The 24319-nt window shown below is 27.2% G+C and overlaps 10 protein-coding genes across 10 annotated transcripts; 5 read left to right on the top strand and 5 right to left on the bottom strand.

Annotated features, from left to right (window-relative positions):
- Window positions 1-41: 41 nt before the first annotated feature.
- Window positions 42-5450, bottom strand: cand_028000 (C2 domain-containing protein; the record flags this gene model as incomplete). Its single annotated transcript, XM_067213028.1, has 1 exon — window positions 42-5450. One exon carries the CDS (start codon window positions 5448-5450, stop codon window positions 42-44), a length of 5409 nt encoding a protein of 1802 aa, XP_067068525.1.
- Window positions 5451-5976: 526 nt separating this feature from the next.
- cand_027990 (tRNA-methyltransferase family protein) lies at window positions 5977-7080 on the bottom strand (the record flags this gene model as incomplete). Its single annotated transcript, XM_067213027.1, has 1 exon — window positions 5977-7080. The coding sequence occupies one exon, from the start codon at window positions 7078-7080 to the stop codon at window positions 5977-5979; it is 1104 nt and encodes a 367-aa protein (XP_067068524.1).
- Window positions 7081-7331: 251 nt separating this feature from the next.
- Window positions 7332-9662, top strand: cand_027980 (MYB-like DNA-binding domain-containing protein; the record flags this gene model as incomplete). The annotated part of the gene is made up of 1 exon (XM_067213026.1): window positions 7332-9662. The coding sequence occupies one exon, from the start codon at window positions 7332-7334 to the stop codon at window positions 9660-9662; it is 2331 nt and encodes a 776-aa protein (XP_067068523.1).
- Window positions 9663-11074: 1412 nt separating this feature from the next.
- cand_027970 (uncharacterized protein) lies at window positions 11075-11727 on the top strand (the record flags this gene model as incomplete). The annotated part of the gene is made up of 4 exons (XM_067213025.1): window positions 11075-11164; window positions 11228-11423; window positions 11494-11607; window positions 11663-11727. 4 exons carry the CDS (start codon window positions 11075-11077, stop codon window positions 11725-11727), a joined length of 465 nt encoding a protein of 154 aa, XP_067068522.1.
- Window positions 11728-11975: 248 nt separating this feature from the next.
- Window positions 11976-15074, bottom strand: cand_027960 (exosome component 10; the record flags this gene model as incomplete). The annotated part of the gene is made up of 1 exon (XM_067213024.1): window positions 11976-15074. One exon carries the CDS (start codon window positions 15072-15074, stop codon window positions 11976-11978), a length of 3099 nt encoding a protein of 1032 aa, XP_067068521.1.
- Window positions 15075-15413: 339 nt separating this feature from the next.
- cand_027950 (uncharacterized protein) lies at window positions 15414-16850 on the bottom strand (the record flags this gene model as incomplete). Its single annotated transcript, XM_067213023.1, has 1 exon — window positions 15414-16850. The coding sequence occupies one exon, from the start codon at window positions 16848-16850 to the stop codon at window positions 15414-15416; it is 1437 nt and encodes a 478-aa protein (XP_067068520.1).
- A 541-nt stretch (window positions 16851-17391) lies between these two features.
- cand_027940 (thioredoxin family protein) lies at window positions 17392-17923 on the top strand (the record flags this gene model as incomplete). Its single annotated transcript, XM_067213022.1, has 3 exons — window positions 17392-17487; window positions 17541-17715; window positions 17796-17923. 3 exons carry the CDS (start codon window positions 17392-17394, stop codon window positions 17921-17923), a joined length of 399 nt encoding a protein of 132 aa, XP_067068519.1.
- A 575-nt stretch (window positions 17924-18498) lies between these two features.
- On the top strand, window positions 18499-19323 carry cand_027930 (uncharacterized protein; the record flags this gene model as incomplete). The annotated part of the gene is made up of 1 exon (XM_067213021.1): window positions 18499-19323. The coding sequence occupies one exon, from the start codon at window positions 18499-18501 to the stop codon at window positions 19321-19323; it is 825 nt and encodes a 274-aa protein (XP_067068518.1).
- Window positions 19324-20070: 747 nt separating this feature from the next.
- On the top strand, window positions 20071-23568 carry cand_027920 (phosphoenolpyruvate carboxylase family protein; the record flags this gene model as incomplete). Its single annotated transcript, XM_067213020.1, has 1 exon — window positions 20071-23568. The coding sequence occupies one exon, from the start codon at window positions 20071-20073 to the stop codon at window positions 23566-23568; it is 3498 nt and encodes a 1165-aa protein (XP_067068517.1).
- Window positions 23569-23882: 314 nt separating this feature from the next.
- cand_027910 (centrin protein) lies at window positions 23883-24233 on the bottom strand (the record flags this gene model as incomplete). Its single annotated transcript, XM_067213019.1, has 1 exon — window positions 23883-24233. One exon carries the CDS (start codon window positions 24231-24233, stop codon window positions 23883-23885), a length of 351 nt encoding a protein of 116 aa, XP_067068516.1.
- Window positions 24234-24319: the final 86 nt, after the last annotated feature.

Raw genomic sequence — 24319 nt, 5'->3', positions numbered from 1 at the left:
TATATACTTTATAATAATAAATTCTCTTTTGTCTTTTTTATTTATTTAAATAATTTAATAAGTAACATTAATATTGTAATAATAACAATAGCTGTTATAATCCATGTAAATATTTTAGCACCCCATTTAATATTTGTAGTTGCTGAGAAAAATCCACGTCCAAATGCACTAGTTGTTATATAATTTCTATGATCTGTAACATCTGGTAAGTATGGATCACGATTTGGTTCATCTCTACCAATACCTACTGGTTTAGATTCAGCTATAGATAGTGGTAATATTGAGATTTCAATTTCCATCTCCCCACGTTTTTCATTAAGTCTAGCTGGATGAGTTAAATTGATCCATGAACGATTAATTTTAACACAGCTATAGCTTTTTCTTGATCTCATTAGTTCATTTGATAGATCTAAAGTACATTCTGATAATGCATCTCCAAATACTATCAAACCACGATTCCATACTTGTAAACGTAATATAGGAAATTGACATGGTACTGGTATATTAAAAACAAATCTCCAATTAAATGTAGCAGTGCCATCATGACTATTCCAATGTGTATCTGTATCAAATTCTAAAATTGAATTACTATTTGGTGACATTAAACCTTTAACCATAAGTGATATTGCTGGACCACCAAATGATAATATATTTGTAACTCCTGAAGTATTAATTAATTCAGATATTGGGATATTTCTTAACTTATAAATAACAACTCTAACTTGACATATTTCTGTAGTAGGTGGATTTAATAGATATATTGGTCTTAATAAGGATATTTCTGGTGGAAGTATATGAAACCAACATCTTAAACTTCCTACAGGATAATTTGTTGGAATATAATTCCATTGATCATTAAATGGGTATAGTTGTCGTATTTCAATTGGCAATATAGAATTAGGATTTGATAATATTTTTTGATATCTTGGATGAAAGAAGCGATCTTCTATATCAATATATGTTCTTCCATAAGATTGATTTAAATTATTATTTTTATACATTACAGTTATAGATAAAAGTGCATTCGTTGGTAATAAGGCATCTAATATATATGTTTTATAAAATTCTGGTGAAAATCCTTGAACAAAATTTTCAGAATCATTTATTTCAAATATCCCATTTGAACTGTTTCCAATTTGATCATGACCTGTTTTTAAATTTAGATACCAACTACCTTCATCACTTTTTGTTGATTTAATATTACTTAATGCAGTTAATGCATTATTATTTTGTATTTTTGGTGGAACAAAGCCATGGCCTGTAAGTATATATGCACGTATTTTTAAACGTGGTATTTCTGCTATTTGTTTTTTTAAATATTCTAGTAAGGGATCATAATAATAATTTCTATTGTTTTTAATATCTGAAGATTTTGTTATTTTAGTTGAGATATTGGGTAAAATATTTGTTTGATTATTATTTATATCCAAATCGTCACTATTTATAGAAGATAATGAATATCTTCTACAATTAATTCTATTCATTGGAGATGTTGATTCTTCAGAATTTATAGAATTTGACAATATATCATAATTAATTGATGAATCATTACTATTCCTCCAATATTCTCTTTTTGATAAAGGTAGTTGTTTTGGTTTAGGTGTTTGTAGTATAATTCCATCATTAGATAAGTTTGAGGTTTTATTTTCTTGTTTATTTTTAAATTTGCTTCGAGATAAAATACGACAATATACTTTTAAAAATCCAACAACTTCTATTTCACCAAATTTATTTGCTGATATGATTGGAACTGAATCATAAGGTAAATCATCCATATCAAGCTCTAATTCATATTCTTGGCCTAATTCATCTTGTTCATCTGATATATCATGATTATCAAGTGTATAGTCATCATCATCTATAAAATCTAGTTCTTTACTATTTGTATTTTGAAGCTTATGTGCAAAAAACCAATCCAATCCATCTCCCTGTTTAAATAATTTCTTTGATGCTGATATATTACTTTTAGTTGGTGAAATACCCCAATTAATTTTTTTAGAAATTTCTTTATATATATTTTCACTTTTTAATGGTATCAGCTCATCATTATTAGTTGATTCATATAATGGTTTTACATAAGATTCCATTGATGTTATACAAGAATTTAAAGCTTCCAAATCATGTATTGGAATTTGTAAATTTGGATCTTTTGATAATGCATCTTCCTCAGCCTCATAAAACATCGTTGGTATTCTATCCATTCCTAAATAATCCAATGGTAATAAATCATTATTTTTATAAATCTTATTGTTATTAACAGATGATTTGATATCTAATTTAGTGTCATTTTTCATATCTAAATGATTCTTAAAGAAAAAATCTTGTATAATATTTTTTAAGTTAAGCTCAAATTTTTCTCCTGATAATAAAGATCTTCTATTTGAAAATTGATCATTATTGATTAAAAATACATTTGATGGTTCATAAAATATATCAAAAAAATCACCATGTTGAAAATCATTCTTCTCAATATTAATATAATCTTCATTATCATCTTCACAATAGTTTTTAATAAACTCATTCCTTGAAGTAGAGCTACTAGTCTTATTTGTATTACTATAACCAGAATGTGAATAGAAATCTAATGCACTATCATCATTTAAATGAATATTTCGAATAGTATTTCCATCTGGTAATGTGATTAATGATGATGATGGTGATATTGAGGTACTATAAAATTCTGTTTTAGGGATATAATTAAATAAGTTAGCTGAATCACTTGTCCATATTTTCCATGGATCTTTATAATATTTACTTAAAAATCGTTTTCCATTTCTAAGCCATTTATGAGTAGCCATATTCGGTGGAATATATTGGAATTCATTCTTGAGTAGACGTTGGTTATATTCATCTATCCAAGGTAGATGATGATTTAAATGTATATATGCAGTTCCAAACTCTCTATATTTTCCACTAAAAACAGTTATTGGCTCTAGTATACGTACTTCTAAGTATGTTTGAAAAATTGGTGATGCAGGTATATGGCATTTTAGACAGAAATCTTGTAAATAATTGTATTTTCCAGCATCTCCTTGATATGGTTCACTTGCTTGTTCTACCCATAAACGATTTTCAGGCTTTTCTGGATCTCTTCCAAATTCTAATTGTATCAGAGGTTTAGTTGAACTGCCCATAGAAAAAAGTGATGATCCATTATTATCACATTGTGACCTTAATCGTATACCTATTAAAAATAAATGTATATCACATGGTATATATGTAGGAGTTGCATCTGGTACATACCATGCTCTCCAATTTGCATCATCAAGTGGTAAATCTGAATTCCCAGTTTTATTTGAGTATTCCTTTTTTACATCCGTTATAATATTAGTAACTGATGAAAATATTGATGATGAAATATCTCCCAATTTTATAAGTTCAAATGTGCAGAGAATACGTGCCTTACATTCAGGTATACGTGGTGTTTGAAGTATAAACCATTCGGGTCGATTCTTTTTCATAAACCCAATATATAATGGAGATATGGCTACAGATCCAAGTACTATATCTTCATGTAAAATAGCAATGTTAAGCCATTGAGCAACAGACAAGTCATCTGGTAATGCTGCATCAAAAACTAATGCTTCATGCCAATCAGGGTTAACCGTTTTAGGAATAACTTCTGTTAAAACCGTGCCACCACCAAGTGTTACCATTACTACAGGATCTGGAAGAGTTGATTCTACTGCTGGTATTCGAATAGCTTGGAAAATATAAGCACGACAAATCCAACGTCGTAAATTATATTGAATTCTTGATGGCCTAGTGTTTATAGAATATTTATTTAGGTAATCTTCTTCATATTGATATTCAGTATCTTTTTTTCTTAATATGAATGATCCTAATAACATACCATAATGTTTAATATGTGCTAATGCAACAGCTTGATCATATGGTAAATCTTGTCCTATCATTATACCGTAATGAGCAGCAGAAAGTAGTGGATACCATTTTGGTCTTTCAGATCCATATTTTAACATATCACGTGCAGGAATTCTAATATAAGAATGAAAAATAGCTCTATCTTGTGATTCATCCCTAGTAAATATGCGAATAAGCAAATCTGCACTCATATCAATATCTGGCAATGCAAACACTTGATCAGGAATACGACCAATATCAGTATCCAATGGGAATGAATCAGATATTTTAATTTTTGTATTAGGAATAATCCAATAACACCAAGATCCCAAACTTAGCTCAATATAAACATCAGCTGGTAATCCAAGTCCACTCAGTTCATATATATCAACCCAAAATAAATAAGGTGATACACTAGGAAGATCAACTGGATTACAGGGAATTTTTATTGGAGTTGGATTTGCAACTCTTGTTAAGTTTGCAGATACAAGTAAACGCCCTAAATAAGCAATACATGGATATGAAGCCGTGTATTTATTATCAAACATACTCAGCACAGCAAAAGAATTTTGAAATGAAGTTACAAGGCTAGTAATTTGATGATGATCTCCAGACTCTTCAGCTACTTTCGCAGTCATTGCAATGTCTTTTATATTAATTGCATTTCCGCGTAGACCAGTTGTCTGACCATAAAAGTGCAACCAAGTTGGAGTTAACTCATTTCTAAAGATATCTTGTAAGCTCAACTTTGTTTGTGCAACAAGTCTAGGACCATCACCACCACCTTGCGCATCCCAAAGCTCTAAGACAATTCTGTCATCTAAACACGGAAGACCTACTGGAAATTTTAAAGTTTCATTCCATACTGGTGATGATGAAGATTTTACAACAGCTGTTTCTAGTGCATTATCTAATGTAACTATTCTTACAAAAGGATTTGGTGAATATCCATCTGCTTCTTGATGTGTTAAGTCTGTATAATCAGGTAGTAAAATGCTTCTTGCTAAATGCACATTAAAATTTAAGTGATAATAAGTTATATCTAATTCTGGAACTGGTAATGATGAAGGTATAGAAGATATTGCTCCCCTATATGATTCTGATCCATAAATATATGAATCTTCCGGATTAACTACATCATTTTCACCTAGAACATATATAGATAATCTAATATATCCTAATGGGATAGATGGTCTCTCTGGAATTGTTATTGGGACAAGAGTTTTAAGTAATCTATGACTCGGTAAGCCATATATCTTTTCAAATGATCCTGTATACATTCCTATTAGCTCTTGACGAAAAAATCCTTGGTGTAAAACTCGTATCTCAACAGTAGCTCTTTGAAATTCGTCCCAATTTAACAATAACTGCTGAAAATAAAATGTCTTATTAAATGCACATGAAGATGTTGCTTCCTTTGATTCTGTAGCATAACTATCACCTTTAATAGTAACTTCAACTAATGGATTGGGTAGTTTAGCATCAGATGCACTTTTCTTACTAGATAAGGCAATATCTGTTGGCCATACTAAATTCTGAACCTCAACAATCTCTACAATCACATTATAAAACTGGGGATGGTTCCACATAATATTTGTCTGTAACCTTAAATAATAATATATATATATTATATTATATATAATTTGTAAAGTTTTGACAATTTAAACTATATGATCCAAGCATAAAAATCTCTAATAAGTCCAAAAAAAAACTTCGCAAAGTGTTATTTGTATCTTATTTCTATATCTAAGATCAAAATTTTACTATTCTTACTATTCCAGGTCCATATTTAACAGTATGACCCCATTACATCTTTGAACGTCCTGTCCCTAAAAACTTTCATGTAGTCATCACTTAACCTAAAAAGAAGCTATTAAATCTTTATATTAAACTAGAAATTTACAAAACAAAATCTCTAGAGTCTTTTGAAATCATGACTAAGATCGACTACATTTATATCTCTGAAAAAAACAAAAATGATAATTAAGTTATATATCAGAATATATATAGGGAGTTAGGCGCCTATAGTTTAATTGTTTTTTTCTCTTTAAAAAGAAAAAAAAGATGTAATTGCATGCATGCATTTTCCTTAAAAAAAAAAAAAAAGTTAATATATTATTGTAATAGCACATTTTTTTTCTTTTGGGATTCTCTAATTTCTAACCTTTTAAGTGCTTTTCTACTTTGATTTTTAGCTCTTCTAGTAGGTATAGATTTTACAAGTGCTTCTTTCCAGTTATTTCCATGGATATAATTAACTAAGATCTCAATCACGGTATTAACATTCAAGATGCAATTTGCCTTTTCACCAATAAAAGATTTTATTGGTAATTTTTTGCATACAAGGTCTTTCTCAATAGCCTGGTGCAAAGACTCATATTTGGTAACAGTTCTATCAACTAGACCTCCTACAATATAAACTTTATTGGGCTCAAAATTTTGCAGTTCTTCACTAGCATCAGGTGATAAAATGACAATATTATCCTTTGGAAATATATCCCAAAAAGGTTTTTCATGCAATATCATTTTCCATTTATTCATCGAATATTTTTCCATAGCAATTTGATATAGGGTGTCACTATTCTTTAATGGAGATATATGAAAATTTATCCAACCAAACCAATCAAATTTGTCATAATATAGTTTTGAAGTTTCACTATTTGGACCTAATTTAAAAATTTCAGTCATAGTATCTGATTCTGGATTAGTAATATCAAATATTCTCAAAGATCTTATCATATAGTAGTATGATAATGATATTTGACGTACAAGTGAATTTAATTCTTTTTCATTCATTACTCTTTCGAAACTCAAGTTAAAACATATATTATAATTCTTATCTGGACAATACTTATAATCTTGAGAGGTTTGATTTATTATTTTATTTGATAAAAAAAATGCTTTATGTTCTTGAAGAAATCTCTCTCTTAATATAAAGTGTCTTCTGTCATCCTCTGTCATAGAATTCAGCATTAACTTTCGTTGGCTAGAAATAAGTTCCCTTTTTCTTTTCCTTTCTTGAGCTCTTTGGGATCTTAACTTAAACTTTCTGTAATCCCTTGCAATTCTCTTCTTCTGGCTTTTTTTAAGACGAGTACTAGTAGTTATTCTATCCTGGATTGCATCACTTTTTTGTTCTTCATTATTAATATGGCTACATATACTTAAATTATCCTGAGTAACTAAAACATCTGTTTCTGATAAGTCTTCAAGTATCATATGTATATATATATATATATAAGACTAAGTCAGGTATAAATTAAGGTTGATATTTTCTAATAATTTGGAAATTTAATATACCTGACTATAGATTTGCGATATAACGCGCCTAATATTACTAGGCTGTGATCTTGTAAAAGAAAATTTAGGAGATAATGGAAATAGCACTTTTATTTCAAATCTATTATTCAAGGAAATAATAGCCATCATATTCGTAATATAATATATAGGGAGATATATAGAATATCAATATGAGGTTACTATTTAAGGGGGGAATTTGGAAAAATAGTGAAGATGAAATTCTTAAAACAGCTGTAATGAAATATGGTTTAAATAACTGGTCCAGAGTAGCCTCATTACTAGTTAGAAAATCAGCAAAACAATGTAAAGCAAGATGGTATGAGTGGTTGGATCCCAGAGTTTGTAAAACAGAATGGTCTAGGGACGAAGAAGAAAAATTACTACACTTAGCAAAATTATTCCCATGTCAATGGAGAACAATTGCACCAATAGTCGGTAGAACAGCCTATCAATGCCTTGAACATTATGAATTATTATTAGATAGGGTACAAGGAAAGGAGCTTTTTAGTACAACTAATGATCCACGTAAATTACGTCCTGGAGAAATAGATCCAAATCCTGAATCTAAACCAAGTCGTCCAGATGCTATAGATCTTGATGATGATGAAAAAGAAATGTTAGCTGAAGCACGTGCTCGTTTAGCTAATACTAATGGAAAAAAAGCAAAAAGACGGGCTAGAGAACGTCACCTAGAAGAAGCAAGAAGATTAGCAATGCTACAAAAACGAAGAGAGCTTAAAGCATCCGGAATGATTTCAGCTGCATCTATAGCAAGATACAGAAAAAGAAAATATAAAGGTGAGGACTATTTAAGTGAAATCCCTTTCCAAGAGATACCAGAAGAGGGTATATTTCCGGTTGAGTATGAGGATAAACAAAAAGAGCAAACAAAAAAAACTTTAGCAGAACTTGAAGGAATTGAATTAAATAAAAAGAAGCAAAAAAAAAGAGATAATGATGAAATGAAGAAAATTATGAAAACTAATTTACCAAAAATTTTGTCTGATATTCAAAAAGCAAATCAAATTACTAATATACCGAAAAAAAGAAAGTTAATACTACCTGAGCCTAATTTTACTTTAGAGGATATTAAATCAATAGGAAATATGAAATTTGGTTTAAATATTGGTGGTACAGTAAATACATCAGTTGCACATTCTATAGCAAATTATTCGGGATATTCAAATACAACATATAATACTAATAAATACACTAAGAATCCCAATAGTATAATGGATCAAGCAAAGAATGAATTAATAAGGAAAATATCACCAAGCCCATTAAGTTTAGATCAGGAAACTGAAAAGAAAATTAAAATAATTAATGAAAATTCAGAAATTATTACTTCGAAATCATCTTCATATATTAATGAAAATCTTAATAATAAAAGTATATTGCGAAGTATGGATAATTTTGCAATAAGCCATAGATTTAGTTTAAATTCAAACTCAATTACTGATGAAACTGGTAGTGTTGCTTCTTTAGATCCTATTGGCAGAAAAGCACGTCTAGAGATGTACAAAATACAAGCAAAAACAGCATTATATAATCTTCCTAAAGTAAGTAATGATGTTGAAATTAATATTGAAGTTATTACTAATAATTTAAGTAATCTAAGCAATCCCAATAATTTATCGAATATTCCAATAGATAAAATGGATATATTAAGGAATGAAAAAAGGCAAAGAAAACAAGAAGCTGATTTAATATGGAAGAAACAGACATATGTAATACAAAATAATCTACCAAGACCTTTTATTATATCACCTAAGGATTTATTAGATAATTATAATATGGAAAATAGTATAGGTAGCTTACATGAATATGTTCAAGCATTTGAACTAATAAAACAAGAATTCGTTAACTTAATAATTAATGATTCAGTCATATTTCCACAAAAAATACCCCGAAATCTTGTGGGATATGATTCTTATGATATATATAGTGATCATTTCATTAATGATAAACTATTAAATAATGATATTTTATCTTCCGATATTAGCAAGGCATTAGATATGATAAATGATGAACTATTATTTATGAAAGAAGAAAATCCACAATACTACAAAACCATTCCAGAAGACTATATTGTAAATAATATATATGATCCAAAATATTTATATGTTCCATCATATAATAAATATATGGATATTGATAAATTATCAAATAATGAACTTTTATCTGGATATAAACATCTATATCAGATTTTATTTACTATATATAAAGAGAAGTTTATATCTACAGTTGAACTGGAAGGAACTGTTCAAGAAACCTTAAAACCTTATATTAGTGAATCAAATAAACTCAATGATGAAATAAATTTTATTCTGAATGATATAAATAAGAAAAGAATTGAATTAGAGTCTTTTAAACATATACAGGAACTGGAAAATAATTCTTATAGTGTAAGACTCAAAAACTTAGAAACTTTGTTAGCAAATGAAAAAAGTATTAATAAGAAATTACAATTATATTATAAAAAGTATAAACAAGATCTATAAATTAATATTTATAAATATTTTTATTATAAAAATATCTAAATAAAAGATTACAAATCAATATATTTACAATGTAATAATATTCAGATTCCTTCACTAGTTTAATATTTTATTATTCAAATATAAGAATTTATAAGTAATTTTTTTTCATATAAAAGGACTAAAATAATTATCTAAAGTAAAACTTTTATTCTTCAAAAGTAAAGTTAACCTGACAATTCAATACTAAGAAAAGTATCTTTGAAAACCCGACAATTTATAAATAATATGGAATAGTAAATATTTCTCAATTTTTGACATAACTGTAATCTAAAAATTAGAACTAGTTACTTTATATTATTTAAGTTTTACTTTTCTCCGAAATATTAATAAGTATAATAGTATATGGTCACTATAAAAGAAGAAATTTGATATTTACATCACATTATATTTATTAATCTTACTATAGTATTTGCAGAATCTATAAAGAATTTTTGAAATAACTTACTTTCTTAATAAAAAAGAAACTATTATTGATCAACTTGAATAAGTATAAATTTTCGGAAATACATTATTACCTAGAACTTCTATTAAATTATATATTTATTTATAAGAATTAATAGTAGAGGAGCTACACCTTATTTTCAACTATAATTATGCGTATTCTTATTCTTCCGCCTTCTCCCCTCTTCCAATAGAAATTATTACATTACTAAGACCTTATTCACTCTAATTGGATTAATATTTAGTCATTCAAACAATAAAAGTTTATTATTTTCAAATTTAGATTTATATGAAGTCTATTAGAATACCTATTCCCAAATTTACCCAGAGTCGTGTTTTAAGAAGAGTATGTTCCATTTTGATTATATAAGAAAAAAAGAACACTATTTAAATTAAGATAATTAATAAACTTTTTCTCCATTTTAATTTAGTGGAATATGGTAGATTATGACAGAAGTCAGTTTTTTTACTGGAATCTTCTTTCTATTGGCTTAACAATAATTCCAATAGGATACCTATTTTCAGTAAGTAGCTAAAATCACTCATTAGAAAGTATACAATATGCCATTATTAATCAGAAACATTTATTATCTTTATTTATTTACTTTTTAATAGGCAAACTACCGAGTAACAGATATTTCACAAGACTCCATCAAAACTGAATTACCTAAGAAATCATTCAATCCAAGACTCTTCGGTTTATACGATAAATTTGAATAGTCTCTGAATATATAAATAACAAATTATATTATTATTAAAATATTACTTAATTTTGTGTTACTTTTCTAATCCTCTGTTATAGACACTTTTTCCTATATATAACCCCACGTAGTATTTGGTACCCTTTATGGCGCCTTTTTGAGTTTTGTAATGGTCTTACATAATTATAGATATCTATAAACTATTTTATTAAAGATTAGTATTCTATAAAAATGAATACAGAAGAGGGACAGTTAAATAGTAAAATAACCTATTTAAATGTAGATAACACTTATGATATGTGGGAATCTCTAACTTTCGAGGTATTGAAATTGCAGTCACTTTTAATCTTAATTTATTTCTTAATTTTCATTGAAATTTCTTAGGAAGTAAGAAGACTTCATGATAAATTTGTAGAAGAGAGATTTTGGTCGCAATTCCATACTCCAAGAAATGTCCTTTTAGCTCTGGTTGGTGAAGTAGGTGAAATTTGTGAATTATTCCAATGGAAAAGTAATGTAGAAATAGGACTTAAAGATTGGTCTGAAAAAGAAAAAGTGGAAGTAGCTGAGGAAATAGCTGGTAAGAATAATTACATAGATATTAATAAATCTTATTCTTTAGTTATTAAATGATTACTTCAAATTTACAGATGCAACTATATATTTAATCCGTTTAGCACACCTTTGTAATATAGATATATCCAAGGCAATAAAAAGCAAGATGGAAAAGAATTGCATAAAATATCCAGTAGAATTTGTAAAAGGTATTATATTATTTACAAAATATTACATAATAAAGTCTAATTCTTTATATTGTAGGAAATCCTGCTAAGTATACTACTTATCAGAATATTGAAAATAAAGATTACTCAAATAATTTATAAAACTCATTTAAAGATACTTCATTACTATATCCTTCTACAACTAAAATTTCTAACTAAAACATCTATATATACCCTATACATTGAGAAATAAATCAACAAATAGATATTTTTAAATAAATAATGCTTAAATTTTCCAAATGACCTTTTGTATAAAAAAAAAAAAAATATAACTCTAATAGTCCCAATTTAATTCAAAAAAAAAAAAAAAAGAATTATATAAATCTTAAAAATAATGGCCATACATCTATTTATCTTCTACTCCACTTTTTGGGTTTCATTGATGAAATAGATTTATTTGGTTTTGGAGAGTATACATTAGAATTTTGTACATATGAAGGAATATTTTTAGTTAAACTTGCTGGCAGTATTGACTTAATGGAATCTCCAAATACATTAATAAGACTAAACTTCATAGTATTTAACCTGTCTTTAGAATTATTAGAATGTTCAAATTTTTCATTTTTGATTACTTTAATATCATTATTTTGTATATTATCACTCCTAAACTTCTTATTTAACTTATTTACATTATCTGTTTTATATTTTTCTCTTATACTTTGAAATTTATTGTTGGGGATATTTTTATTTTTATTAGATTGAGTAACATCATTATCTTCATTATTATCTATATTATCAGGATGAATCTCACTATATTCTTTATTTGTATCACTTTTAGTTGGATTATCAATTATATGTTTATTATGACATTTAGTTAATAAATCACTACTATATTTAAATGCTTTAATCTCTGATTTTTTCCCATATAATAAATCTTTCATATCATATCTAATACTGTTTACAAGCTTAATATTCAGAAGTGATGATTTAGGAACTTTACCAAATAATGAATCCGCAAAAGGATCACTTTGATTGTTCAATATATTAACTATATTAATTTTATCTTGATCCTCTTCATATAGTTTTATATCATTATCTTTCGAATATTCATCCAATTTTTCTAATTTACTTTTTGATGTTTCAATATTTGAAATTTTGAAATTTATACATTTTTTTGAATAATCATAATTATTAGAATAGGTTGTCTTATTTAAAGGTAAAGGTATACCATTGTATATACTTGTGAATATCTCATTCATCTCTTCAATTTGCTTTTCTGTTTTTGTTTGTATATGTTGTTTTACTAATAATATTAATTTCAGTAATGTATCACTATGTCTTTTAATTTGAGTAGGATTATTTGGGAATGTAGCTATTAAATCACTCCAATTTAATGGCTGTTTCTGCACTAGACGCTGCAATATTCCATCTTTGAGTACATAACTATTACTAACATCATATAATCTAGCAATTGTTTCACGCCACAAAATTAATACATATACCAATAATGTTATAGTAGCTTTATTAATTGAATTATGTATCAAATTTTTGCTAAATTTAGATATAATATTTAGAGATATATTCCAAATATCAATGGGTTGTTCAATATATTCTTTCAAACATATTAACCTAGTTTTATGCATTACTGTTAATAAAGCAGATGGATCTAAATTATATTTATCTATAGAGTACCTTTCAGTTTCAGACTTATCAAAATCTCCTATTTCTAGTAATTGTGAATTACTTTCTATTGTAATATTTTCATTTTGATTCATGAATAAATTTGTATTATCAGAAACTGATAAGTCCATAAATGCATCTTTTAATGAAATAAATAAACCATGAGTTTTATTACCCAATAGTAAAAGTTGATTCTTCATAATATCATATATATAAGGTAAATAGTGAGTATCACTCCTAGCATATTCTATTAAGTGTTGGGGTAATGGTCTTTCTCGCCAGTCAGATAATTGATATTGCTTATTTGCCTCTATTGAACAATATAGATTCAATAAATTTCCAAGTGAGTAACCACCAGGTGTATTTAAAACTCTTGCAGCTTGTCCTGTATCAAACATATTGACAACATAAACTGAGAAGTCACGTTGTAACCAGATAATGTCATAGTCTGATCCGTGGAATAGTTTAAGAATTCTTGGATTTGTAGTCAATTCATTTAATCTACTCAATTCTCCAAATAAAGGAAATGGATCAATAATATAATCACATCTTCTTGTGCTCATTTGTATTAAACAAACAAAACCTCTAAATGTTTGCATTGAGTGATGTTCCAAGTCAATAGCTAATACAAAAGGATCTTTAGATGAATATTCTGAAGATTCACTATATTGAAGCTCTAATTGATTGTTTATATCAATAATCATAGAATTTAATCCATCTAAGTCATCAATATATATTAAGGGAGTATTAGAAAGTGGAATATACATTTTTGGTTTTGAAAATTGAAAATCAAAATAGCAAAGGGGTTTCTCTTGATAGGAAATATTATTTCTTAATTCTTGCTCCAAAAACTCTTCTTCTCCTGCACGATAAATTGTCCCATTAATACTCCATGACAAATATTTTAATTCATTCTTAAATGGGTTCCCCTTTGATGGTTTTGGATAAGTATATTCAATACATGTTAAAACTTGTTTTTCTTGTAATAATTCAATTATTTCATCTAATAATAATATCCCTGTTTTATTACAAGGAAAACTTGTCAATTTATTCACTACATCAATAGATAAATAATATGATGGATGAATACAATGCAATGATTTATGTTTAGGTGTATCAATTCCTTTGTTAGAATCATTTTGATTCATCATATCTTTCTTATTTAAATTATCTTTAGATATTCCATAATTATTTTCTAATCTAAATTTCTTTACTTCATCAACCAAATATTTCTGAGGTATTCTGATCATTGGATCAAACTCAAATCTAAAATTATCTATTAGATCACTCCATTTCTTCTGAATCATATTCCTTTTTTCATCTTCTGATAAAAAATTTATACAATTATTTTCAATCCTTGAACAAATACAAAAGTTAATCTTCCTTCGTTTTATTTGTGTATTTGGAAAATCTTTTTGTTCTAAATTATCTTTATCAATCTTATGTGTATTATTTGTTTTTTCCTCATATAAAAAATTAACTGATAAATTCTGTTCCTCTATATTATTAGATAGATTCATATTAGTCTCAAAGTTAGACCTATCAGTAATTTTCTGTTCTAAAAAATTTGAATGAATCATATTATCTATATAACCCTTTGTTTTATCCAAGTTACTCTGATCTATTAATGGAGATACTGCATTTAAATCATTCCCTTCACATAAACTACCACCACTTTCTATAGAATTACCTAACATTTTACTTTTTATCTGTACCTTTAGAAAACCTGTATTGTTAGATATCTCTTTATTTATATTATCTATTATCTTATTAGAATCTCTTATATTAGATCCATCCACTTCAAATATACTGTTACTAGACCTACTCATATAAGTTATATTTACAGCCCTAGTTACATAGTTCAGAACTTAGATAAACTAAGATTTCTTTAAGAGTGTATCCTCTAGTCTATACCAAAAAAAAAAAGAAAAAAAAACTCAATATAACCGCCTATAACGACACAACCTGAGGCGCCAATAGTTTAAAATTGACATGCCTCAATACTAGAGTAAAAAATAATGAGTTACCTCAATATTTTGTATTGGTATGTCTATTTTATCTATATATAACACCTAATCAGGTCATAACACCCAATTCTATTTCTATCCATGAAATCTAATAATATATATATTTCCTATTGAACCCTCATAATAAAAAATATTTGTAGATCACCTATTCCCATTATTACTTTGATAATAATAGTGGTTACTTTGATTCTGATTATTAGAATTATTATTGTGAGAAGATCCAGCACCAATTATAGACATTAATAATCTCCCAGCATCATTAGTCTTAATAGTATTCTGCCTATTATATTGTATCTGATTTATTGAATGAGGTGGAATAGAAGCAGAAGATAAAGGATATTCTGTAAATGATGGTGGAATTGAAGATCTATTTAAATTAGTGGAATTTTGCACCTGATTAGTAGAAAAACTTGATCTTCTATTATTATTTGTAATGCTAGAAAGTGACTGCTGATACGTTAAATCAGTTACTCCATGTTGTAATCTAGGATCAGTAAATGAATGCTTCACATCACTTTGCTTAGTAACTACAGATGTGTGTAATCTCTGCAACATATTAGGTTCCTGTATAGAAGAGTTATCAATCGCTTGTTTTATTGTTATTGGTACATTACCAATCTTTGATAAGGCTGGAAAGGAAGTAGATGTATTTAAAATGTTATTACACTGTACAGAAGATGATCTATTTGACCAACTAAATACACCTGGATTTGTTATATTATTTGTATTTACAGTAATATTATTTGGATTAGATCCTAATGGGAGCCTAACATCGTTGTCATTAGTATCATCATCAAATAATGGAGTATTGACATCAAATAAAGATAAATTAGCTGGTCCTTTTAAAAAAGTCTCAGAAATATATGATGATTTAGTACCTATACTTGTATCATTTGAACTTGTAAAAGAACCTATAAAGTTACTAGGCTGCTTAAAAATATTAGCATCATTATTGATAACATTAGTATTAGTATTATTTTTAGCGTTTATATTACTTAAACAATTTATTGGAGGTCCAGTTATATTATTATTGCTATCACTATTATTATTATTTGTTATTTCTTTATTTTGCATTGATTTTTTCTCTAAAAATCCTTTATGCTTTTCTACATATTGATCTAATGTCAAATCTTCAGCTTTCATCCTAGATTCTGCTTCCCTTATGTCACCTAAAGTAATATCAGCGCTAGATGTACAAGGCATATCCCATATATCATCATCTTCAACTTTTACAATACTTCTTTTACTTGAGCTACCATGACTAAGTCTACTTCGTGAACTATTCCTACTACCTCTTGAGCTAAATCCAGATAAGCTAAATCTCCCACCAAAATGTTTACTTGTATCGTTAGTTTCAATGAAATTTGGTCTTTCTTCTAATAATAAAGTACCCATAAGATCCACATAATCATCACTTATTATACTCTTTATACCTAATTTTGTCCTTAATTTTAGCAATAACGGTATTGAATATTTCATTGTATTACTTATTATGCCATTATCATCTTTATTCAATATGTCTGCACCTATACTTAATTTACCCCCAACATTATTTTGGGTATTAACTTCAACTTTCATATCCCCTATAATATTAAATTAACAATTCTCTATTATATATAACTACTTCTTTAAAATACCTTTGTAGAATTCCCTTTAAAATCACTATAAAAGAAAAAAAAAAAAAATAACCCGCTCATCTGAGTTTGTCTCAAGTATGTTGCAAATTAGGTATCAAATTCTGTATAAGTCATATTTAATTAAATAATTACTTTAATATCTATCTTAATATTTTATACTAGAGATAATTGCAATATTATTAGATAATAATTATAAATGTTATATACTGTTATCTGTAAATCTAAATCTATATTATTAATTTACTATTAATAACAATATTCCTAGTTATGAGAAATTAGTAACTATATTTCTTGCAGATTTACTTTTCCATATTTCTAATAATTAAATTTGAAACTACCTTTATATGCAAACTAATTGAATATACACACTTATTTTATAACTATCTAAAATTTATTTATATTAAAACAGTATTAGAGTTTGAAGCGCGCGCGGTCTTGTTACATGTTTATTATTATTATTATTAATAAAATAATAGTTTACAATGTCTATGTATACATTATATAAGTTAAGGGCTTTGCAAAAATATTTCAAATATTGTGGGAATACTTTTAATATTTCTTATAGATTATTTATAACGGTATGAAGTATCTAACTTACATTATTATATATATATTATTAATACCTTTCTAGAAAATTAAAAAAGAATCAGAATTAGATAATCTTGTGAATAAAGGGAAATTAACAGTAGTACAATATGGTGCAGAATGGTGTGGACCTTGTAGAAATCTAAAACTTTTATTAAATAATTTAAGTAAAGAATATCCAAATATTAACTTTGCCTATGTTGATATTGACGAATTACCAGGTATGTATATGTATATAATAATTATTATGTAATTATCATAATATTATAATATATTACTAATAATTTTTCTAATTTTGTAGCATTAGCTGAATCTCTAGGAATTTCTAGTATTCCATTAGTAAGAATAGTAAAGGACAAGAATTTAGTAGACTCTATAATAGGATGTAACATAGAGTCTATTAAAGATTGTATAGATAAACAAGTCTAACTTTATTTATATCTTTTTTTTAAAAATATTACTTAAAATATATATACAATACTTAATAATTTAATCTTATTTTCTTTTAAGTAATACTTTTAAGTACTATATTGTTATATCATTTCCCTTATATAATTATTAGATATTTATTATATTACGAGGATATGTAAGTTTAAAGATCTTACTTATATTAAATGGCTATTGATTACTTAAACTTATTATCTGATTGTATTTCTAAAGCCATTAAATTAAGCCGCTACCTCGCAATATTCAAGGTGCATATCTGTGCACTAATACAAATTAGTGATCAAGTTGCGTGATCTAGTTTCAGATCTGCTTGTTCAAGTTAGAACTTTAGTTCATAAACATAAACTTCATATTGCATGGGAGTGATTTAATTGGAATACTTTTAATTTTGTTCTACCTATTTGATTTCCACTGATAATATTACATATTTACCATTGGGGATATTAGAGTTAGAATATAGTGGATATCTTATCAAAAAATTCTAGTATTAAGTATTAAATATTAATATACATATATATATAATTATAATATAAAATATAAAGCTATAAAAAGTATCAATGAGCACTACAAGGAATAATAAAAATGATATAACAATTAAAAAGCATATTAAACAATCAGCTTTTATAATACCTACTACTATTTCAAAGAGAAGTTCAGTTACAAATCCTGTAATTTGTAGACAAACAAGTGAAAATAAAGCAAGATCTATTACTACTATACCAATAGAACATTCAAAAAATACTCAAAAACAGCTTAAATTAAATATCACTCCAACCAGTGATAACCAATCAAATAAAATATTAAATAAAATTTCAAGTAAAATATCAAATAAAGTTCCTACTGAAATTCTCGTTCAGCAGGCAATTAAACATGCTACAGAACAGGTTGCTCAACATATATCTAAGAAAACCCAACAAATAGCTCTTAAAGGTAATGAACAAATACAAAGTCAATTAGTTCAGCAACTTCCAAAAATCCAACATAATGTTAATGTTAGTTCAGTGATATCAGATAATAATCAAATATATAATTCAGCTACTCAACAAATTACTAATTTACATTCATCAAATGTTGATAAGCAATCTGATATTAATCAAAAAAATTTTCAAAATAAGACTTTAAGAACAGATAAGATAGATAATGTGAATAATAGTGAACATGTAGCTTGTATTGAGAAGCACTTTTTTAATAAAAGTAATTTCGATATAACATTATTTAGATTAAAACTTCAGAATTTATTGATACTATTGCAATTACACCATAATAAATTGCAACAGCAATATTTACAGAATTTTGAAGTACAGAAGGATAAGAAAAGAAAACGTTTTCAATCCTGTGAAGAGGCAGAAACTACAAGAAATTTATCAAATATGCAAAGATAAAAAAGTGAATAACAAGACCAAATTGATTCAATAACTTCATTATATAATATTTTATTGATAACAAAATAAGATTTTGACTTTTAAATTGAGTAAACTATAGAATTAGTCAATATAATAGACTCCAAGAAGTACCAATTTTTTTTTTTTTTCCTTTATATTAATAAAAATAGTTTAGCTTTATTTGTTACTCTTTTATAATTAAGAGACTTATAACGTCAAATTAAGTCATATTTAAGATATAGGCATTATTTACATACTTTAAGAAACAAGTAGGGACTATAATTTTATTTAATAGAATAACAGATATAATTACAGAAGATTATCAATATTTATAGAAATATTGAGGCTATTTTTAAGAGTATATTTAATTAGGAATTTTTAAAAACATAGATATAGAGTGATTTATATTTTAATGATACTTCTACTTAGTAGAGTTTTTTTCTTTTTTTTTTTTTTTTGATAATATAAAGATATTGGATCTACAAATAAAGGTAACTTTTATGCTAGTACATTATTAGATTAATAAAGCGCCTATATTAAATTTTGGAACGCCAATTTTTGCATTCAGTAACTTATAATGTGAGGGGTTAGATCTATTCCACTTTTTTATATTTTCTCCTCATTTCATTTTTTTTTTTCTCCTACTTTTTATTTAGAAAGTGGTTACAATATCAAGTAATTGTATAAATTTACAATCAATAGGCTTTATAAATTTTGTTTTTTTTTGAAATTAGATTATTTTGGAATATGCAGATAAATAAAGATAGTTCTGCTCACTGGGAAAGTCATCTCTATCCAACAGGTTTTAAACATGAGTTTTGTACATTTCTGGATAGGCCACAGAAATCTTACTCATCTAAATTATATGAAACTTTAAGTAGATTTAATGAGCCATTAGATGAGGATATTAAGGCACTTGAAGTTCATATGTTTAGTTTGGTCGCATCACACTGGAGACAATCACGTTATACATCTTCTGAAACTCAAACCCCAGACTTAAACCCAGGACGGATACTATATAGTTGTAATGAGAAAGATGGGAAGGATGGTATGTCTATTATTTTTGATATTTTAAAGGCCTCAATGGAATTTGTTGAAAGTGATAATAGTGAATCTTTGGAAAAATTATGGAGTCAAATTAGAGTATTAGATAGTGGGATGCTATCATTAGTAGTATCACTTTTTAACCAAATGTGTATGATATCTAACTATGCAGAGGCAGCTCAAAGAATACGTAGGAGGCGTCATTTTGAGAAAGTATTAGCTCTTAAAAATGAGAATGAGGACCAAGATGAAGCATTTAGACTTTCAACACATTCTTTAAGAAATACAATAAAGGACTTACTAAATGCTGGGTATGAAAAACAGATAGTTTATAAATTAATTTGTGAACAGGAGATAGATTTAGTAGTAACAGCTCATCCAACTCAGGCTCAAAGGATATCTGTTGTAAAATGTTGTCAAAATATTGCAGAGTTAATACTTCAACTAGATAGGTCAGATTTAACTCCTACAGAAATTAAAGATGCTAAAAATACTATACAGAGATGTCTAGCAATGTTATGGAATTCAGATACTTTACGTAGAGCTCGACCAACACCTTTAGATGAAGTCCAAAATGCTGTAAATACAATTTGTGAAACAGTCTTTAATACATTACCTCAATTTTTAAGAAATATAGATATGATATTGGATGATAATGGTATGGATCCTTTACCACCTACAAAAACTTTATTTAAATTTTCTTCTTGGGTTGGAGGAGATAGAGATGGTAATCCTTATGTAACAGCTAAAATAACAAGATTAGCAGTAACAAACATGCGTTTAAAGGCTTGTAGTATTTTTCTTGAAAGTATTGATAAGCTAATGTATGACATTCCAATAGTTTCTAATCACAAGAAATTGAAGAATTATGTCGATAATTTACCTAATATTTCATTTTATCTTAATAACAATAAACCTGCTAGTAATGGAGATACAACAAATGATGCAACAGTTTGTTTGCGTCCATTTATGGGGTTTATTGCAGAACATGAATTATATCGCCGGGTTTTAGCTCATATTAGAGTTAGATTGATAGCTACTAGAGACTACTATCTAGATACTTTGAATTCTGGTCATTGTGTACAATCTGAAATTAGAAGATCTTTAGCTTATCATTCTACACAGCAACTTCTAGAACCTTTATTAGTAATGTTTGATGCTTTAGAAGACTATGACAAAGATATTAAGGAAAATATTGAGGAAGATAAAGTATCAGCTTCTTCATCTAATAATACAATTCCTTGGCTATCTCATAGCAATTATGCAACAGCTAAATTAGGAAGGGGACTATTACTAGATTTAATACGTCAAGTTTCAGCATTTGGGTTGTCTTTAATGCGTTTAGATATTCGCCAAGAGGCTTCAAAACATGAAAAAGCTATGGATGAAGTTTGTAGATATATTGGAGTTGGATCATACTCTGAATTTACAGAGGAAGAAAAGCAGAGCTTTTTATTTAAATGTTTGGCTTCAAGAAGACCCCTAATCCCACATAGACTAAATTGGACTCCAGAAACAGCAGAGGTTTTAGAAACATTCCGTGAATGTTCACATTTGGGTGCAGAAGCTCTGGGTTCTTATATAATATCAATGTGTATGAAACCCTCAGATATATTATGCGTTCATGTGTTTCAAAAAGAATATTTTGCAACTATTAGTGCTGAAAGTGAAGTATATGCTAAATTAAATGATTTAAATACTTTATTAAATCATAGAAATAATCAAGATTCACTAGATATGACAAATAACCTACAATCAAAAGGGCAAATATATTCTCCTTTAAATAATAACTCTCCAAAATCTTCAACTTCTATTTTACCATCTTTAGCTTCAAAAAGGATGAGAGTAGTCCCTCTTTTAGAGACTGTAGAAGCTTTGAATAATGCTCAAAAAACTTTAGAAGTTCTTCTATCTAATGAATGGTATTTAAATTATGTTAATTCTGTTGATAAAGGAATAGTAGAAGTTATGATTGGATATTCAGACAGTAGCAAAGATGGAGGTAGATTAGCTTCAGCTTGGCAATTATATAATGCCCAAGAATGCCTTTCAAATATCTCTCATAAATATGGAGTTCAAATAGTCTTTTTTCATGGAAGAGGTGGAAGTGTAGGAAGAGGAGGAGGACCTCAACATCTTGCTATCCTTAGTCAACCTCCAAATACAATAACATCATTTATGAGGATAACAGTTCAAGGTGAAGTAATGACTCAATCATTTGGACTTGCTGAAATTGCTTATAAAACATGGGAAATATATACTTCTGCTGTTTTAACTGCTAGATGTAGTGTTTTAGATCTTGAAAAAGATATCTGTGAAGAATCTGATAATTTAGGAAATAAAAATAAACCTATTATTAATGAAACTACTGATAAATCGGATTTAAATGATACTAATCAAAATTACTTATATAAATTTTTAAGTAAAATGAAATTTAATAAAAATGTTGTAGTTTCATCAAAATGGAGAGAACTCATGAATAAAATGAGTGAAATTTCAATGAAAGAATATAGGCGCATCGTATTTGGTGAAGATAATAAAGACTTTACTTCTGATGACTTTGTCAATTATTTTAGAAGTGTAACTCCTGAAAAGGAAATAAGTGAACTTAATATTGGGAGTCGTCCATCTAAACGTAAAGAAGGGGGTATAGAAACTTTAAGAGCAATACCTTGGGTATTTGCATGGACACAGATAAGATCTCATCTACCTGTATGGTTAGGTCTTAGTGCAGCTTTAGAAGAAATGAAACGTATTGATAAACTTGGTGAAATAGCTGATATGTACCAACAATGGCCATTTATGAAAAGCTTTTTTAATTTAGTCTCTATGATTCTCCTAAAAACAGATGTACATATCTTCCAGCTTTATAGTAAAACTTTGGCACCTGAAAATCTTCAACACCTTGGAAATTTATTATCTCAAAAACTTAAAGATACTATAAAACTTGTAATGGAAGTCACTAAAGAAAAACAACTTCTTGATTCAGATTGTGTAACAAGAAGAGCTATATTACTTAGATTTGCATGGCTTGCTCCATGTAATCTTGTACAAATTGAATGCATTAATAGACGCAGAAAGCTCTGTATTTCTAATTCAAGTATACAAGATCCAAAAACTCAATTGGAACTTGAAAAAATCGAAAATGCTCTCAAAATATCTATTCAATCCATTGCAGCTGGTATGCAGTTCTCAGGTTAAAACATACTAAATTCTATTAACAAAGTTAGAACTAAGATCTAGAAAACATATCAATAAGAAAGCTGTTAATAGGATGTTTGTATATAAAGTTTCCATCATATTATTCTTAATTTTATTATTTAGAATAAAGTAGATACATTGTATTAAAATATATATCGTCAAACTAATTGAGTATTCATATCAAATTTAATATTTTAATCTATGATAGGTAAATATTACTCAAATATCAATTTATTAGTTAATAGAATCAATTCATTCTTTTTTTAATCTTTCTAAACTATTAATAAAAGAGAATTATTAATTTTATCTCTATTTCAATACAAGCTAGTTTGTTTCATTATAGACAGGAACTCCTCTTCATTTATCTCACCATCCATATCTTTGTCAAACTCTTCAATCATTGCTTGTAATTCATCATCTGATATATTCTCACCTAATTCCCTTGCAACTCTTCTTAGATTTTTTAAAGATATCTTTCCAGTATTATCATCATCAAAAAGTTTAAATGCTTTCAATATCTCCTCTTTAGGATCACGTTCTAGTATCTTTTGTGTCATTATTTCCATAAAGTCTTTATAATCAACATAACCACTACCATTCTTGTCATATTCACGCATTATTTCTAGTACTTGAGTTTTTTTTACATCAAATCCTAATGCTCTCATTGCTACCTTTAATTCATGATAATCAATTTTACCAGTCTTCTCAGTATCAAAGAGTTCAAATGCTTCCTTTATTTTCTTCTTGATTT

Source organism: Cryptosporidium andersoni, assembly GCF_001865355.1.
Source record: "Cryptosporidium andersoni isolate 30847 chromosome Unknown contig_80, whole genome shotgun sequence".
Classification (NCBI taxonomy): Eukaryota; Apicomplexa; class Conoidasida; order Eucoccidiorida; family Cryptosporidiidae; genus Cryptosporidium; species Cryptosporidium andersoni.
Note: the sequence above shows the minus strand (reverse complement) of the source record. Positions and strands in the feature narration are given on the sequence as shown.